Source organism: Salvelinus fontinalis, chromosome 25 (assembly GCF_029448725.1).
Source record: "Salvelinus fontinalis isolate EN_2023a chromosome 25, ASM2944872v1, whole genome shotgun sequence".
Lineage (NCBI taxonomy): Eukaryota > Metazoa > Chordata > Actinopteri > Salmoniformes > Salmonidae > Salvelinus > Salvelinus fontinalis.
This window is the reverse complement of record NC_074689.1, coordinates 15,337,263-15,352,832: the sequence shown is the minus strand read 5'-3', so window position 1 is coordinate 15,352,832 and position 15,570 is coordinate 15,337,263. Positions and strand designations below refer to the sequence as shown.

General features: G+C 45.7%; 1 protein-coding gene across 5 annotated transcripts in view; it reads right to left on the bottom strand.

The window, feature by feature from the left end:
• pde1ca (phosphodiesterase 1C, calmodulin-dependent a) overlaps nucleotides 1–8,599 on the bottom strand; it is a 188,855-nt gene extending 180,256 nt beyond the window's left edge. For all 5 annotated transcript variants that reach the window (XM_055881376.1, XM_055881372.1, XM_055881374.1 and 2 more), the window contains exon 1: nucleotides 8,054–8,599. In XM_055881376.1, the coding sequence (XP_055737351.1) occupies nucleotides 8,054–8,147 (94 nt within the window). In that variant the 5' untranslated portion in view covers nucleotides 8,148–8,599. The remainder of the gene's footprint in view (nucleotides 1–8,053) is intronic.
• Nucleotides 8,600–15,570: the final 6,971 nt, after the last annotated feature.

The following is a 15,570-nucleotide window of genomic DNA, read 5'->3' as shown; positions in this document are numbered from 1 at the left end:
AACATGGAGAGTAGAGGAACGACAGAACATGGAGAGTAGAGGAACGACAGAACATGAAGAGGAGAGGAACGACAGAACATGAGAGTAGAGGAACGACAGAACATGGAGAGTAGAGGAACGACAGAACATGGAGAGTAGAGGAACGACAGAACATGGAGAGTAGAGGAACGACAGAACATGGAGAGTAGAGGAACGACAGAACATGGAGAGTAGAGGAACGACAGAACATGGAGAGGAGAGGAACGACAGAACATGAGAGTAGAGGAACGACAGAACATGGAGAGGAGAGGAACGACAGAACATGGAGAGTAGAGGAACGACAGAACATGGAGAGTAGAGGAACGACAGAACATGGAGAGGAAAGGAACGACAGAACATGGAGAGGAGAGGAACAACAGAACATGGAGAGGAGAGGAACGACAGAACATGGAGAGTAGAGGAACGACAGAACATGGAGAGGAGAGGAACGACAGAACATGGAGAGGAGAGGAACGACAGAACATGGAGAGGAGAGGAACGACAGAACATGGAGAGGAGAGGAACGACAGAACATGGAGAGGAGAGGAACAACAGAACATGGAGAGGAGAGGAACAACAGAACATGGAGAGTAGAGGAACGACAGAACATGGAGAGGAGAGGAATGACAGAACATGGAGAGGAGAGGAACAACAGAACATGGAGAGTAGAGGAACGACAGAACATGGAGAGGAGAGGAACGACAGAACATGGAGAGTAGAGGAACGACAGAACATGGAGAGTAGAGGAACGACAGAACATGGAGAGGAGAGGAACGACAGAACATGGAGAGGAGAGGAACGACAGAACATGGAGAGGAGAGGAACGACAGAACATGGAGAGGAGAGGAACGACAGAACATGGAGAGGAGAGGAACAACAGAACATGGAGAGGAGAGGAACAACAGAACATGGAGAGTAGAGGAACGACAGAACATGGAGAGGAGAGGAATGACAGAACATGGAGAGGAGAGGAACAACAGAACATGGAGAGTAGAGGAACGACAGAACATGGAGAGGAGAGGAACGACAGAACATGGAGAGTAGAGGAACGACAGAACATGGAGAGGAGAGGAACGACAGAACATGGAGAGGAGAGGAACGACAGAACCTGGAGAGTAGAGGAACGACAGAACATGGAGAGTAGAGGAACGACAGAACATGGAGAGGAGAGGAACGACAGAACATGAGAGTAGAGGAACGACAGAACATGGAGAGTAGAGGAACGACAGAACATGGAGAGTAGAGGAACGACAGAACATGGAGAGTAGAGGAACGACAGAACATGGAGAGTAGAGGAACGACAGAACATGGAGAGTAGAGGAACGACAGAACATGGAGAGGAGAGGAACGACAGAACATGAGAGTAGAGGAACGACAGAACATGGAGACGAGAGGAACGACAGAACATGGAGAGTAGAGGAACGACAGAACATGGAGAGTAGAGGAACGACAGAACATGGAGAGGAGAGGAACGACAGAACATGGAGAGGAGAGGAACGACAGAACATGGAGAGGAGAGGAACGACAGAACATGGAGAGTAGAGGAACGACAGAACATGGAGAGGAGAGGAACGACAGAACATGGAGAGGAGAGGAACGACAGAACATGGAGAGGAGAGGAACGACAGAACATGGAGAGGAGAGGAACAACAGAACATGGAGAGGAGAGGAACGACAGAACATGGAGAGTAGAGGAACGACAGAACATGGAGAGGAGAGGAACGACAGAACATGGAGAGGAGAGGAACGACAGAACATGGAGAGGAGAGGAACAACAGAACATGGAGAGGAGAGGAACAACAGAACATGGAGAGTAGAAGAACGACAGAACATGGAGAGGAGAGGAACGACAGAACATGGAGAGGAGAGGAACGACAGAACATGGAGAGTAGAGGAACGACAGAACATGGAGAGTAGAGGAACGACAGAACATGGAGAGGAGAGGAACGACAGAACATGGAGAGGAGAGGAACGACAGAACCTGGAGAGTAGAGGAACGACAGAACATGGAGAGGAGAGGAACGACAGAACATGGAGAGTAGAGGAACGACAGAACACGGAGAGTAGAGGAACGAGAGAACACGGAGAGTAGAGGAACGACAGAACATGGAGAGGAGAGGAACGACAGAACATGGAGAGGAGAGGAACGACAGAACATGGAGAGTAGAGGAACGACAGAACATGGAGAGGAGAGGAACGACAGAACAGAGGAGAGGAACGACAGAACATGGAGAGTAGAGGAACGACAGAACATGGAGAGTAGAGGAACGACAGAACATGGAGAGGAGAGGAACGACAGAACATGGAGAGGAGAGGAACGACAGAACATGGAGAGTAGAGGAACGACAGAACATGGAGAGTAGAGGAACGAGAGAACATGGAGAGGAGAGGAACGAGAGAACATGGAGAGTAGAGGAACGACAGAACATGGAGAGTAGAGGAACGAGAGAACATGGAGAGTAGAGGAACGACAGAACCTGGAGAGGAGAGGAACGACAGAACATGGAGAGGAGAGGAACGACAGAACATGGAGAGGAGAGGAACGACAGAACCTGGAGAGGAGAGGAACGACAGAACCTGGAGAGGAGAGGAACGACAGAACCTGGAGAGGAGAGGAACGACAGAACCTGGAGAGGAGAGGAACGACAGAACAGAGGAGAGGAACGACAGAACATGGAGAGTAGAGGAACGACAGAACATGGAGAGTAGAGGAACGACAGAACATGGAGAGGAGAGGAACGACAGAACAGAGGAGAGGAACGACAGAACCTGGAGAGTAGAGAAACGACAGAACATGGAGAGTAGAGGAACGACAGAACCTGGAGAGGAGAGGAACGACAGAACCTGGAGAGGAGAGGAACGACAGAACCTGGAGAGGAGAGGAACGACAGAACCTGGAGAGGAGAGGAACGACAGAACAGAGGAGAGGAACGACAGAACATGGAGAGTAGAGGAACGACAGAACATGGAGAGGAGAGGAACGACAGAACATGGAGAGGAGAGGAACGACAGAACATGGAGAGGAGAGGAACGACAGAACCTGGAGAGGAGAGGAACGACAGAACCTGGAGAGGAGAGGAACGACAGAACCTGGAGAGGAGAGGAACGACAGAACCTGGAGAGGAGAGGAACGACAGAACAGAGGAGACGAACGACAGAACATGGAGAGTAGAGGAACGACAGAACATGGAGAGTAGAGGAACGACAGAACATGGAGAGTAGAGGAACGACAGAACATGGAGAGGAGAGGAACGACAGAACATGGAGAGTAGAGGAACGACAGAACATGGAGAGGAGAGGAACGACAGAACATGGAGAGGAGAGGAACGACAGAACCTGGAGAGGAGAGGAACGACAGAACCTGGAGAGGAGAGGAAAGACAGAACATGGAGAGGAGAGGAACGACAGAACCTGGAGAGGAGAGGAACGAGAGAACATGGAGAGTAGAGGAACGACAGAACAGAGGAGAGGAACGACAGAACATGGAGAGTAGAGGAACGACAGAACAGAGGAGAGGAACGACAGAACATGGAGAGTAGAGGAATGACAGAACATGGAGAGTAGAGGAACGACAGAACATGGAGAGGAGAGGAACGACAGAACATGGAGAGGAGAGGAACGACAGAACATGGAGAGGAGAGGAACGACAGAACATGGAGAGGAGAGGAACGACAGAACCTGGAGAGGAGAGGAACGACAGAACCTGGAGAGGAGAGGAACGACAGAACATGGAGAGGAGAGGAACGACAGAACATGGAGAGGAGAGGAACGACAGAACATGAGAGTAGAGGAACGACAGAACATGGAGAGTAGAGGAACGACAGAACATGGAGAGTAGAGGAACGACAGAACATGGAGAGTAGAGGAACGACAGAACATGGAGAGTAGAGGAACGACAGAACATGGAGAGTAGAGGAACGACAGAACATGGAGAGGAGAGGAACGACAGAACATGGAGAGGAGAGGAACGACAGAACATGGAGAGGAGAGGAACGACAGAACATGGAGAGTAGAGGAACGACAGAACATGGAGAGGAGAGGAACGACAGAACATGGAGAGGAGAGGAACGACAGAACATGGAGAGGAGAGGAACGACAGAACATGGAGAGGAGAGGAACAACAGAACATGGAGAGGAGAGGAACGACAGAACATGGAGAGTAGAGGAACGACAGAACATGGAGAGGAGAGGAACGACAGAACATGGAGAGGAGAGGAACGACAGAACATGGAGAGGAGAGGAACAACAGAACATGGAGAGGAGAGGAACAACAGAACATGGAGAGTAGAAGAACGACAGAACATGGAGAGGAGAGGAACGACAGAACATGGAGAGGAGAGGAACGACAGAACATGGAGAGTAGAGGAACGACAGAACATGGAGAGTAGAGGAACGACAGAACATGGAGAGGAGAGGAACGACAGAACATGGAGAGGAGAGGAACGACAGAACCTGGAGAGTAGAGGAACGACAGAACATGGAGAGGAGAGGAACGACAGAACATGGAGAGTAGAGGAACGACAGAACATGGAGAGTAGAGGAACGAGAGAACACGGAGAGTAGAGGAACGACAGAACATGGAGAGGAGAGGAACGACAGAACATGGAGAGGAGAGGAACGACAGAACATGGAGAGTAGAGGAACGACAGAACATGGAGAGGGGAGGAACGACAGAACAGAGGAGAGGAACGACAGAACATGGAGAGGAGAGGAACGAGAGAACATGGAGAGTAGAGGAACGACAGAACATGGAGAGTAGAGGAACGACAGAACATGGAGAGGAGAGGAACGACAGAACATGGAGAGGAGAGGAACGAGAGAACATGGAGAGGAGAGGAACGACAGAACATGGAGAGTAGAGGAACGACAGAACATGGAGAGGAGAGGAACGACAGAACATGGAGAGTAGAGGAACGACAGAACATGGAGAGTAGAGGAACGACAGAACATGGAGAGGAGAGGAACGACAGAACATGGAGAGGAGAGGAACGACAGAACATGGAGAGTAGAGGAACGACAGAACATGGAGAGTAGAGGAACGAGAGAACATGGAGAGGAGAGGAACGAGAGAACATGGAGAGTAGAGGAACGACAGAACATGGAGAGTAGAGGAACGAGAGAACATGGAGAGTAGAGGAACGACAGAACCTGGAGAGGAGAGGAACGACAGAACATGGAGAGGAGAGGAACGACAGAACATGGAGAGGAGAGGAACGACAGAACCTGGAGAGGAGAGGAACGACAGAACCTGGAGAGGAGAGGAACGACAGAACCTGGAGAGGAGAGGAACGACAGAACCTGGAGAGGAGAGGAACGACAGAACAGAGGAGAGGAACGACAGAACATGGAGAGTAGAGGAACGACAGAACATGGAGAGTAGAGGAACGACAGAACATGGAGAGGAGAGGAACGACAGAACAGAGGAGAGGAACGACAGAACCTGGAGAGTAGAGAAACGACAGAACATGGAGAGTAGAGGAACGACAGAACCTGGAGAGGAGAGGAACGACAGAACCTGGAGAGGAGAGGAACGACAGAACCTGGAGAGGAGAGGAACGACAGAACCTGGAGAGGAGAGGAACGACAGAACAGAGGAGAGGAACGACAGAACATGGAGAGTAGAGGAACGACAGAACATGGAGAGGAGAGGAACGACAGAACATGGAGAGGAGAGGAACGACAGAACATGGAGAGGAGAGGAACGACAGAACCTGGAGAGGAGAGGAACGACAGAACCTGGAGAGGAGAGGAACGACAGAACCTGGAGAGGAGAGGAACGACAGAACCTGGAGAGGAGAGGAACGACAGAACAGAGGAGAGGAACGACAGAACATGGAGAGTAGAGGAACGACAGAACATGGAGAGTAGAGGAACGACAGAACATGGAGAGTAGAGGAACGACAGAACATGGAGAGGAGAGGAACGACAGAACATGGAGAGTAGAGGAACGACAGAACATGGAGAGGAGAGGAACGACAGAACATGGAGAGGAGAGGAACGACAGAACCTGGAGAGGAGAGGAACGACAGAACCTGGAGAGGAGAGGAAAGACAGAACATGGAGAGGAGAGGAACGACAGAACCTGGAGAGGAGAGGAACGAGAGAACATGGAGAGTAGAGGAACGACAGAACAGAGGAGAGGAACGACAGAACATGGAGAGTAGAGGAACGACAGAACAGAGGAGAGGAACGACAGAACATGGAGAGTAGAGGAACGACAGAACATGGAGAGTAGAGGAACGACAGAACATGGAGAGGAGAGGAACGACAGAACATGGAGAGGAGAGGAACGACAGAACATGGAGAGGAGAGGAACGACAGAACATGGAGAGGAGAGGATCGACAGAACCTGGAGAGGAGAGGAACGACAGAACCTGGAGAGGAGAGGAACGACAGAACATGGAGAGGAGAGGAACGACAGAACCTGGAGAGGAGAGGAACGAGAGAACATGGAGAGTAGAGGAACGACAGAACATGGAGAGGAGAGGAGGAAGGTTACATAAGATGCACCACTTGACCTTTGAAAGGCTGCAATTACTGCCCTGTTTCTCTGCAAACACACAAAGTCACACACATACACACACACACACACACACACAATGCTCATGTCACTCCTCTCTTCCACCCCTCAAACTGTAGGTTTGAATTCTTACTTTAAATGCAAATAATTCTGCCGTCTTCAACAGCTAGCTACTTCCCTATCCTCTGGCTTGACACAGTAAAACAAAACCCTTTCTTCTCTCAGCAGTCTCAGTTCTCGACATTTGAAACAGCCATAGGCAAATCCACGATAAGAGAACGATGAAACTCACATTTCACTTTCAAATGTATGTCAAACAAATTAAAATTATTGCAAAGTTAAACAAACCATGAAACAATATGCACAATGACTACTTCTATCAACTTCCACTCAAAATCGTACAAAAACAAGTTTACTGTATATGACGGTTTGTGCTGTTTGTGCAGTCACCGTGTTACCAGCATTTGCATCTGCACTGTTCTTCAAGTAAATGTGTGTGTGTAACATTTTCTGTGGAAATTGTTATAATTAGTCATTGTGCATAGAGATGTATGGTTTGTATAACTTCACAATCATTGGTTTTTGTTTGGCATACATTTTAAAGTGACGAGTCTCGGCATCACCCTGTCAACGTGGAATTGCCCCATAAAAGAGAACAAACTTTGGGGATGAAATAAATGGGATGTCGGAAAGTAATTGTACAGATGTGAGACGTTTTGTCTGAAAAAAGAGACGTGTTACAGCCTCCTTCTGTTATCTGCTTTGTCCAGACGACACTGCAATATTCCTCTACTCAACAGAGAACTAGCTGACTGGATGAGACAAATGTTCACTTCACTGATTTCTGTTCATTATCACCCCCTCTCCATGCAGCACACACACACACACACACACACACACACACACACACACACACACACACACACACACACACACACACACACACACACACACACACACACACACACACACACACACACACACACACACACACACACACACACACACACACAGGGACTTGACAAACAAAGAGAGGAAAATGAAGATGCCACCAAGATGCATAAACTATATAGACAGGCTATTTTGTTTTTTGTTTTTCTTCCGCAATAGAAGAATAGAGATATATTTCTCTCTGTGTCTGTCTCTGTTTCTGTCTTGACAGACTGTGTACAGACAGTGAAAGACTGTGCAGACAATGAATAAACTTGCTAATGATGCAGGGGAAACATACAAACATGATTTCTCTGAATGTTCACACTGTAGGTCATTTACATTGTGATATCACACAACAAAATCACACTGTTAAATTGCAATTTAACTTTCAAACAAAGAATATATAATCGTTATATAGAAAACTCTAGAGATACATATATTATGTGACTGAAGCTTATGCTCAACTATGGCAAAGACAGCCTCAGCCAGCGGTAAAGAACACCATATGTTCAGTTCAGTTTGCAAAGACACACAGCAGCACTCAACTATCCCCTACACACACACTCTCTCTCTCTCACTCACCGATGGTGAAGCTGAACCCATCGATACTGAAAGTGGCGCTCCGGCACTTTTTAAATCCCTGCTTCTTGGAGCTCTTGGAGCTAGGCTCCGTCATCTTTCCTCAACTCCTCACTCTGTCACTGCACTTGTCTTTTATCAAAACTCTTCTCTCTGCTGCCTGTTGTTCTCCCTCTCCTGTGTTTTCCCTCTCCCTCCGTGGAGGCTCCGTGAGGAGAAGGGGTCCCCCCTCAGCCCGTCCCCCAGGAGAAGTGCACTGCGTGGGGGTATCACCAGAGACTCTCTCCCCTGGGTAGTGATGGTGGTGGAGCCAGGTAGGTGTTGTAAGAGAGAGATAGCGGATAAAGGCTAAAGCTCTAGTGCTAACTAAGATGTGGCGACACTAGGGACAGAGCCTTAGCGTCGTCCAGTCTCACTGTGCATCCTTACTTCAGGCCCGCTAAGAGCTCTTCAGGAGTCAATAGCTCTAACTCTCTCTCTCTCTGTTTCTCTGTTTCTCTTTCTTACTCCAGCTCTCCCTCTCTCTGTCCAGCTATCTCTGGCACAACCACTCACCACAGCCACAGAGCAACCCATGTGGGAGAATACAGAAGATATAAATCTCTCTCTCTCCCCCCTCCCTCCCTCCCTCCTCTGTGGTAATCTCTATGACCCTCCACACTGTTCTGCTCCTACAGCAGTTGATTAGTCCCTCTCTCTGTCACCTCTCCCCTTCTCTCTCTCTTTCTCCCTCCCTTTCTCCTTCTCAACATCCTTGCATGAAGTTGCTATCAGATGTGTGCATGTTTCTCTTCACCCTGTTGTAGGTTTGCTAATATTGATGTTTTTCTTGCTGTGTACATGCGTTCATGAGTGTCTGTGTGTATTTGTGCATGGGTGTGTGCATGAGTGTCTGTGTGTATTTGTGCATGGGTGTGTGCATGAGTGTCAGTGTGTATTTGTGCATGGGTGTGTGCATGAGTGTCTGTGTGTATTTGTGCATGGGTGTGTGCATGAGTGTCAGTGTGTATTTGTGCATGGGTGTGTGCATGAGTGTCTGTGTGTGTTTATTTGTGTTTGGTTGCATTAGTCCCTTGTCGCTGATCCACCAAAATATTTACATTGCCTCATCGCTAAGAACACTGTAATTGCTGACCTGCGAGACTTGAATGCACACACACACACACACACACCCACATACTGCTCTGTTGCTGTGCAGGGACACATACATGATTACTCTTTAATGCAATTTCACGCCACTTAGTCAACTAGGTCTGCAGGTGCATTGCTCCTTTTACATTGGAAGTTACTTTACTGATAGTAGTCGACGAGGTTCTGTCAACTGGACTACATCCCATTAATATATCAACTGCTAGTCCGTATCCTGATTAAGTGCAATGATTGACTAGGCTCTTGGGGAAGATATCCTGTACACTGGGGCTGTGCTATCATTTTCTAGTATACTGATTACATTGAAGAAGTCCTTAAGAATCTGTTAAATGTTTTTACATGAAAGTGCCTCAGACAACCGCAGACTGTAGAACAATTACACGTTTCAGTAAAGACTTTGTATCATTTCCCCCGACATCCATAATGTAAACACAGTCTGCACCACTACTCACTACTGTTCGTCTAGTGCCATTTCTGATTTCCTGTTTCACCAATTATTTCTGAAAAGGTGTGTGTTTGTGTGTTGTTTAAAAAAAAATAAAAAATAGTTATCGGACACCATTGTTCACAGCATCAATACAGACTACAGCCTCACAAAAGATGTTGTTCTTCTCAGCTGTTGGAGTCGTAGCACAGACATTCGTCTCAAGGTCGCTCTTCCAACACAGAACAAGAGGAACTATTATACAATATGTCCTGTAGTAACAACAGAACCCGTCAGTTCACTTACATTGACATGGTCATCTCAACAGATAGTACTGTGCTATAGCGGGAGGTAGGAGATCTCAGAGGAGAGAGTTGTTCTCAGGCTATAGGGTGGTTTTCACAGTCTGTTGAATAACTACTAGGGAATACTAATAACGTGATCCAGTTTAATTGAATTGAATGTGTCTACGTAAAAAATACCCCACACGGGCACGTCCAGACAGTGCAGTTTCCTCAGAACCAAGTATTTCTTGCAACCATCCCCACAGAGTGAGTGAAGGTGTGAAGTACAGGAGCGTCAACAGTGCGTCACCCTTCTAAATCCAGTCTCTTAAACACCTGTCTTGTGGCACCTGTGAAACCAGTGAAACAACTCTCTCCTCTGAGATCTCCTACCTCCCGCTATAGCACAGTACTATCTGTTGAGATGACCATGTCAATGTAAGTGAACTGACGGGTTCTGTTGTTACTACAGGACATATTGTATAATAGTTCCTCTTGTTCTGTGTTGGAAGAGCGACCTTGAGACGAATGTCTGTGCTACGACTCCAACAGCTGAGAACAACAGCTCAGAGGGTTTAATTGTATATGTGATAATGGGCGCATGCAGTTTCATCTACAATAGAGACTCTATGGCCAGAACAGATTTGAATTGTAAAGAACAAACACATAAATGCAACATGCAACAATTTCAAAGATTCTACTGAGTTACAGTTCATATAACGAAATCAGTCAATTGAAATAAATTCATTAGGCCCTAATCTATGGATTCCTGGGAAAAGGAAGGGGTTTGGATCAGAAAATCAGTCAGTATCTGGTGTGACCACCATTTGCCTCATGCAGCAGGTAAATGGTAAGACACATCTTCGCATAGATTTAATCAGGCTGTTGATTATGGCCTGTGGAATGTTGTCCCACTCCTCTTCAATGTCTGTGTGAAGTTTCTGGATATTGGCGGAAACTGAAACATGCTGTTGTACACGTCAATCCAGAGCATCCCAAACATGCTCAATGGATGACATGTCTGGTCAGTATGCAGGCCATGGAAGAACTGGGACATTTTCAACTTCCAGGAATTGTGTACAGATCCTTGTGACATTGGGCCGTGCATTATCATGCTGAAACATGAGGTGATGGAGGCGGATGAATGGCACGACAATGGGCCCCAGGAACTCGTCACGGTATCTCTGTGCATTCACATTGCCATTGATAAAATGCAATTGTGTTTGATGTCCGTAGTTGATGCCTGCCGATACCATAATCTCACCGCCACCATGGGGCAGTCTGTTCACAACGTTAGCATCAGCAAACCGCTCGCCCACACATACACGTGGTCTGCTGTTCTGAGGCCAGTTGGACATACTGCCAAGTTCTCTAAAACGATGTTGGAGGTGGATTATGGTAGAGAAATTAACAGTAAATTCTCTGGCAACAGCTCTGGTGGACATACCTGAAGTCAGCATGCCAATTGCATGCTCCCTCAAAACTTGAGACATCTGTGGCATTATGTAGTGACAAAACTGCACATTTTAGAGTGGCCTTTTATTGTCCCCAGCACAAGGTGCACCTGTGTAATGATCATGCTGTTTAATTAGAATCTTGATATGCCACACCTGTCAGTAGGATGGATTATCTTGGCAATTTAGAAATGCTCACTTTGAGGGACGTAAATAAATTTGTGCACAACATTTGAAGGAAATAAGCTTTCTGTGCGCGTGGAAAGTTTCTGGGATCTTTTATTTCAGCTCATGAAACATGTGACCAGCACTTTACCTCTTTTTAACTAAAGGACAAACATACAAAATGGGTCATCACATTTAAATGCAGTTCATGAATGTTGCACTAAATCACAGATGTCTGGAACAAGGACCATTAACTAATGCTTGGCACAGCTGACCCAGCACAGCCCCTGCTTTTACAGAGAACAGGCTTTGGGCCTCCTCCTCTTCATGCTTACAGCATATGAATCCAACACAGTCAAATATAACAAGGGATAGTTCTGATATCCTACATATCCTAAACATACATAATTAACAAAACACACTATGACATATGGGCAGGGACTATGAGCTTTTTCGCCAGTAGCATATGCTGCTATTACTACTTGGAAGCCAATCAGCAAAGTTCACAAACATAGCTGTTAGTCAACTGATCATCAAACCTGGGTTCAAATATTATTTACAATATCTCAATTACTTTCACATATATATTCAGATATTTGGTATTTGAAAAGACAAGTAGTTGAATATTGGCAGGTATTTTAAAATACTCATTACACAATGTATTTTCAAATACAATTAAATACTCCCATGTATATGAACCCAGGTCCTAGGAGTCTTTGAAAAAACTGTAAAAATGTAAATATGTATTTGAGAAAAAAATCTAATAGTAGGCTATTTATTGTAGCTATTTGAAAATACTTTCAAATATTTCCAATAGAAGTAGTTGATTATGGCCACATTATTTGAAAATACTCAAATACACAGAAAGTAAATATTAAAATAGCAAAACAGCTGTATTGAAACCCAGGTCTGGTAGTCATGCATAATCATCTTAGATTTAGTTTTTGTTGTTTGTGCCTCTTGGAAAAGAAGGTGTAATGCATTGTGAAACATTTGACAGTTGTTTATCAGAATAATGCCATGTGTTAAGAGGAAACATCACAGTATTAGAATTCTACAAATCATGCATAATTCATACCATTAAACTTCTCTTAATCATACCATTCACCAACCACTCCATCACCATCAATAGGAAATTACTGTTCTCAGAAACCCTTCCACAAACTGGAACAAATACTAGAAAACAATCATCTAAAGCAGGGATGGGCAACTTTGATGGGGTGGGGGCCACAAAAAAAACATACCTTATCATGATGGGCTGCAATGCCCCTTTTTGTGCAGTTTTACAACTAACTTCCTGCAATTCTACACATTTTGCCATAGGGTGGAGGCAAATGTTTTCAGTTTTTAATATGATAACTGATAATCAACGGGCCCCACCCTGGTCGGTAAATTGACCATGCTTACTACAAGTTTAGATAGCTGGCCACTAGACTAATTACCAATTTAATTGTTGTTGTTGTTGTTGACATAGGCTAATTGAGTGGCTGCTGATGCACAACCGCATATCTAAATTGCACCTTGTGTATTCTATTATTTTAACTCTCAACAGTAAGTTGAGATCCCGACTGAGTTCTTAAAACCTTGAAATTGGTCCACGGGCCTACACAAGGGGGGCTGCAGGCCAGTTGTCCATCCCAGATCTAAAGAGCCCAGGTAAATACCACACCAACTGTCATCCATCCACCCATCCCCCGCTCCACAGCAGGGGAAGGAGTAATGAGAGAGAGAGAAAAAAGGAACTCAAGGACAAGTTTCAGGCAGCTAGCTTGACCATTCAGCAGCACTAACTTTTTCTCGGAATGAGTAGGAGTGGGAACACAAAGACAACTCTTTGCCTTTTCTCACCATTCAATCCTGTGCCTCTCGCTTGCCGCTTATTGAATAGGGCCAGGGTCCTTCAACACTGTACTGTATTGCCTCCTGGGTGCTCTCACTCTCTCTCGCTAACTCTCTCAGCTCAGGTTACCATAGGAACCATGTGTTCAGCTAGCTAGTACACCACACAGATAAGAATGACAATCTTTAAAAGCGAAATTAGGATGGAGGCTTGGCAGAATCAATATTTAATACATTAGACCATTGATAACAGTGAACAGCACTGGTTAATGTACACAGGGTATTGTACATACAAACAGTGTAGGGTTTTGTGTGGGACCAAAAAATGTAATGGGACTATTTTAACATGGAAGTGACACCAACGACCAAGTGGGTTAAGTACTATTTACAAAAGCACTCTGTAGACTCAGTTTTACTCTCTTCTACGTGGAGGGGGAGAGACACAGTATCAGGAATGCTTAGTGTCCTTTTACCGTGTCTTTAAGTACATACTGTGTAGAGAGAGAGAGAGAGAGAGAGAGAGAGAGAGAGAGAGAGAGAGAGAGAGAGAGAGAGAGAGAAAGGGAGAGAGAAAGGGAGAGAGAGAGAGAGAGAGAGAGAGAGAAAGAGAAAGAGAAAGAAAGAGAGAGAGAGAGAGAGAGAGAGAGAGAGAGAGAGAGAGAGGGAGAGAGAGAGAGAGAGAGAGGAGGTGAAGGCTCCATCTTGAGCTATAATGTAAACCGAAAGACAAGTGATTTGCTGTGTAAGGCTATCTGACACCAGCTCTCAACCATATGTCACTTACAATAGCTAGAAAATTGCTCTTCCGACAGTGCTATAGCAATTAAATCAGTTCTTAACGCGTAAAGTGATGCTCCAGAAGTTTACATTCAATTTTTTTGCCAGTAGTTTTGAAAGTGGTGCTCACGAGGCAAAACGCGTCCCTGTTTTGTGTGTACAACTTCATCCAATTGTGTACTATGCCATCCATTTAATTTGATATGTTACACCCTGCATCTTTTTTTTTTTTTTTTTTTTTGCAATTCGTTTGACACTGTATGTTAAGGATCCAATTCGTTTGACACTGTATGTTAAGGATCCAATTCGTTTGACACTGTATGTTAAGGATCCAATTCGTACAAAATGTTATGTATTTTGTTGTGCTTAAGAATCTTCAAGATTCAAAAGGAGACCTGTATGTAAAATGAGGGTATTTACAAGCATTTCTTGTAATTGCAATTAGGCCTTACCATCGAGAGAGAGATAGAGAGAGAGGGAGAAAGAGAGGGAGAGGAAGAGAGAGAGAGGGATAGAAAGAGAGAGCAAAGCGGTGCAGTGGTATGGCTACTCCTTCAATAACAAAAGGGCTAAGACGTGTCATGGATGACTTGCTCGGATGACTTGAGTTTAATTGGTAGTTTATGCTATGACCTTCCTCTTCTGAGCAGAAAAGCCCCTGGCATCCTTCACTTCTTAATACACAACCCTGTCTCTTAACCCTCTCACTGTCTCTTGCGCTCTTTGACTCTCTCTCTCTCCTCTCTCTTTGCTGTATATACAGTGCATTCAGGAAGTATTCTGACCCCTTGCCTTTTTCCACGTTTTGTTATGTTACAGCCTTATTCTAAAATGGATTAAATAGTTTTTTTCCCTCATCAATCTACACACAATACCCCATAATAGCAAAGCAAAAACAGGTTGATAGAAATGTTTGCTAATTTATTCCAAATAAAAAACAGAAATATGACATTTACATAAGTATTCAAACCCTTTACTCAGGACATTGTTGAAGCACCTTCGGGAGCGATTACAGCATCGAGTCTTCTTGGGTATGACGCAACAAGCTTGGCACACCTGTATTTGGGGAGTTTCTCCCATTCTTCTCTGCAGATCCTCTCAAGCGCTGTCAGGTTGGATGGGGAGCGTTGCTGCACAGCTATTTTCAGGTTTCTACAGAGATGCTTGAACGGGGTCAAGTCAGGGCTCTGGCTGGGTCCCTCAAGGACATTCAGAGACTTGTCCCGAAACCACTCCTACATTGACTTGGCTGTGTGCTTAGGATCGTTGTCCTGATGGAAGGTGAACATGGAAGGTGAACCTTCACCCCAGTCTGAGGTTGTGAGCGCTCTGGAGCATGTTTTCGTCAAGGATCTCTCTGTACTTTGCTCCATTCATCTTTGCCTCGATCCTGACAAGTCTCCCAGTCCCTGGCGCTGAAAAACATCC